Consider the following 4,157-nt stretch of genomic DNA (forward strand, 5'->3'; position numbering starts at 1 on the left):
CTTATTCCAACCTCATCTCTTATTTATGATGTCAAAGCCTTTAACTTAGCAAGACTTCATCATATTAGTAACTATAATAATTATCATAATTAATAACATATTATGAAATTATGGTATTGTAGTAACTTTTCAAACTTTAATTCTCCGAGAGAGTATGAAATCTGATATTTTAAATTTTATTAATTAAAAAAATTCAAACATATTATTAGTGGGCTCTTTAAATATCTCTAGACTTCACCAGCAAACCAAGGACCCATTGATCTTTTATATAAAATTTGACAAACATACAATTTAACAATTGACAAATGAATTAAAAAAGCTTACACTTTGAACATTATAATATCTTTTTGGAGTTTCTAAACTTGACATGTAAGTATTTTTCTATCAAAGTTTGGGAAGTATAATCCAAAACATTGATGGAAACTTTGGTCTAAATTATTGATGGAAAGTATAGTCTTGATGAAAATATATTTTAATCATCAAATCCATAAACTCTAAAAAATATATTAAAATATTTAAAGTGCAATTTTTTAATTTAAGTTATCCAAGTACAACTTGAGTTGACCTCATGGTGGAGAACTTGTGCTCTTGAAAGAAAGGTCACAAGTTCATATCCTACAAGAGATAAGATATGTAACACAATTAGATATCTCTCACAAAAAATGCACGCTATAAACCATCTAAAATAGTCCCAATGATAAATTATAAAACAATATTTCTCTCCTTCTAATGTGAAATTATAAATTTGTCCACTTTTCTGCCACAACCTAATTTTGTCTCTGCCTATAATACTGATATCTACCATGACAAATACTGATATCTACCATATCATAGAATGTTACTTTCTTCAACTTTTGGTAATGCCGACCACTTTTTTCATACAAGTTTCCTTTAATGGCGGCCATTTGTGCAGTGCCACGCAAACTATGTTTAAGCACGTGAGAACTGTAGCAATTCGATTTCACATATAAGTTAATAAAGTTGTGCTGTCCACAACCCATACAATTGTTTTAATGTTGTTTATTCATTCACATCTGCTCCAAATAGACTTTTATTTGACTTTGTTTTAACTATTCAAAGGGTGGACCATCTGTTCTCATGCTTATCTAGTTTGTAGATTTTATTTTTTTTAAGATTGCATAAATCTGGCAGTCTTTTATAAATTGCAGTGTACTGTATAAACATTTTAATATGATTGATGATGCTGACGTGACACATTTTCTAATGAACAGACTAGACTTCGTGACCTCATGCTTTACCCAAAAAACTTCTCCCAAGAAAACCAGACCCCAGTCCTTATCTAATTTGTAAACATATTTATTAGACTTATAAATATGAAAGAAGCTTATTCCTATTCTTATCTAGCTTAGTATCATACCAGGAACTTTCTTTGATTGCTGTCATGAGAGGAGGAGGAGGACCCACACTGCAAGCATTGAGAATTTCAAAGATTTAATCTTGTTAGTCTTTTGGACGACATTGTTTAACTTAAATATTACTTCAGTCTTGTTGCACAGTTGGTCTTCATTTTGGGTTAAGATTCAAAGAACCCAAAATTGTCAGACAATTGACTGTTTTTTCAAATCTTCCAGAACAGTTTTTGTGTCACGCATTATAGAAGTTTTTGCATGTGGGTAAAGGAAACTTTTAAAAAATGAACATGGATATCTTTATTTCGATGAGCACTTAGACTATTGTTCCGTTGATTATGTCTCCATTCCCACCTACAAGCTTGGAAATGGTCTAGTCTTCCCCACAAGACCCTGGTAGTGGAGGTCTTGAACAAATATTGTCTAGGGTTGCGTGGGAAAGATGTTAACTTGTTTAGGAATAGAGGGCGAAATTGCACTCATGATGTCTAGATGCCAAAAGGTCAAAGTTCCATGAGAATTGGGCAAGCTCCCCAAGGAAGTCTAAGCTTCTCTCCCTTGTGGAGTTGTTTACTTTGCCTTTGATTTGTGGGGATTAATAGGCTGGTTAGGTTAACTGAGAAAAGTTGCCCAACTTTGTGTTTTGGGAAGGATTGGATCCAGGCTACTCTGCAAGTTATTGAGATGATGGAGGTCAGTAGCAGCAGTGATAGCATGGAGGGAATAGAAGGTTTTCAAGGTATTAGCAGTAATGCAACGGAAGAGATGAAGGATAGTTATGACATGAGTTACAGCAGAATATTATCTTCTTCAGGTCCCATGAATTGTTCTTTCTTAACTGAAGAATTTGTAGAGGCATCTCCAAGTGAGTGTGCAGCATATGAGAAATATCTGAATCTCTCAGAGTTCACTGCAATCTGGAAATCCAGGGAATGGCATGGTTGGCCTGCAGAGCTGCTGGTAAAAACTGCCTTGCAGTCACTGGAAATGACTTTCAGATTAATTTCATCAGTCCTGTGTGACACAAGGCCTTATATTAACAGAGAAGAGTGGAAAAGAAGGCTTGAATCCTTGACTGCTTCTCAGCTTGAATTAATATCTGTGATTTGTGAAGGTGATAAGGATGCCCCCACAGTTCAACTGTCTGTAAGTAATGGTGTTATTGCTACTAAAGTTGGCCAAGAGGTATGGCAGAGACCTGGGGCTTTGCCTGTGGTTAGCAGAGTAAGTCAAGAGAGTTTACTACCTCGCTTGGGTACATGGAAAAGGGCTGAACATATGGTTTCTAGAATATGGCTTGTAATTGAAACTCATATGCAGAGAGCCCCTTTTACATTAGGCCTTGGGGAACCAAATCTTTCAGGCAAGCCTATTCTTGAATATGATAAGATCTGTAAGCCAAGCTATCTGTATTCCTTCAGGCAATCCTCACAGTTCCACAATGCAGAGGATCACACGCTTTGTACAGTCCATCAGATCTTTGAGGCCTGGTTGTTTGTAGCCCATCTGCTGCTGAGGAGAATACATCAAAGGATAGACCATGAAGATTCAGTAGGAGCATCCAAAGACTGCTGGACAATTGAAAGGATTTGGCAATTGCTTACAGACATTCAGAATCTGTTTCTGTTGGTGGATCCAGATGACTTTCTTTGCCTTAAACACCAATTGTCCATCAACAGGGCTACTAGCTCTAGTACCTCCAAGGGTGCATACTGCCTTAAATCTACTGCTCTGAGAAGCCTTACAGATGCATGCAAGGAACTAAGAAATCTTGTGCCAAAAGTTATGGGTGTTGAGGCTGATCCAAAGGGTGGACCTAGGCTTCAAGAAGCAGTCTTGGAGTTGTTTCATTCTCATAGACACACAAGAAGAGAAAGCCCAAATGGTGAAACTTCATGTGGGATTATTCACATTTTATTGGCCTTCCAGGGAATTGAAGCTGCAGTGAAGAGATTTTTCTTCTCATTTCAGCAATTGGTAATTGCAGTCATGAGCAGTGCTGAAATGAATCGAACAACATATTTAGGTGCATCTGATGCTCTCACTCAGATATATTCCGAGCCTCCTTTTTTCCCAAGTGTGGATGGTGCCAAGATATTCCTAAGTGACTTTTGGAAGCACAGAACTATAGCCATGGGGGAATGCATGCAAAAACCTGTGGGGAAATCAAATGAAGCTACAAGAAAGCATGAACATCAATATGTAATTCCTTGAACAAAGACTGAATAGCTTCATATTACATGTAATCAAAAGCTATCCAAATTGACATTTTTTTTTTTACATACAATTTAAATGTAGTTTTTGGATCTGATTGTATTCAATATTAATATCAAATGGAGATTTTGTTTTCTCTACCTGCAGGGATTTACTCATATGCATGCTAGAGTTATCTGTGTTACAGGTTATTGTGGTTTATCCAAGCCCTAAAATTTTATATAGTACGTATTTCAATGCTATTAGATTTCCACAATCTATTCGAATATTGTTTGTAGTTTCTAAATTTGATTGTGTGAAAATTTTTAACCATCAATGTTTTGGATGACACTTGATGATCCATCATCAAAATATAAGTGAGTTAAAAGAAAATGAAATAAATTGATGATTAAAATATTTCTTACACATTCAAACTTAAAAACTAAAAACAATTTAACCATAGCAAATTGATACTGATTTTTCTAAATGTGATTGATCTTGAAAACTTTGTAAAAATATAGATTTTTTAAGATATTGCAGAAAATCTATCCCTTCAATCTTAACTCTTTGTTCTGCTGTATAAATTCTTAGTCT

The 4,157-nt window shown here is 35.3% G+C and overlaps 1 protein-coding gene across 1 annotated transcript; it reads left to right on the forward strand.

The window, feature by feature from the left end:
• The first annotated feature begins 2,057 nt into the window (after positions 1 to 2,057).
• Positions 2,058 to 3,584, forward strand: LOC131064738 (nematode resistance protein-like HSPRO2). The gene has a single exon (XM_057999008.2). It carries the CDS (start codon positions 2,058 to 2,060, stop codon positions 3,582 to 3,584), a length of 1,527 nt encoding a protein of 508 aa, XP_057854991.2.
• The last annotated feature ends 573 nt before the right edge of the window (positions 3,585 to 4,157 follow it).

Source organism: Cryptomeria japonica, chromosome 8 (genome assembly GCF_030272615.1).
Source record: "Cryptomeria japonica chromosome 8, Sugi_1.0, whole genome shotgun sequence".
Classification (NCBI taxonomy): domain Eukaryota; kingdom Viridiplantae; phylum Streptophyta; class Pinopsida; order Cupressales; family Cupressaceae; genus Cryptomeria; species Cryptomeria japonica.

Excerpts from the sequence above, each read along its gene's own strand:
- LOC131064738 (XM_057999008.2), top strand. The coding sequence starts at position 2,058 with ATGGAGGTCAGTAGCAGCAGTGATAGCATGGAGGGAATAGAAGGTTTT.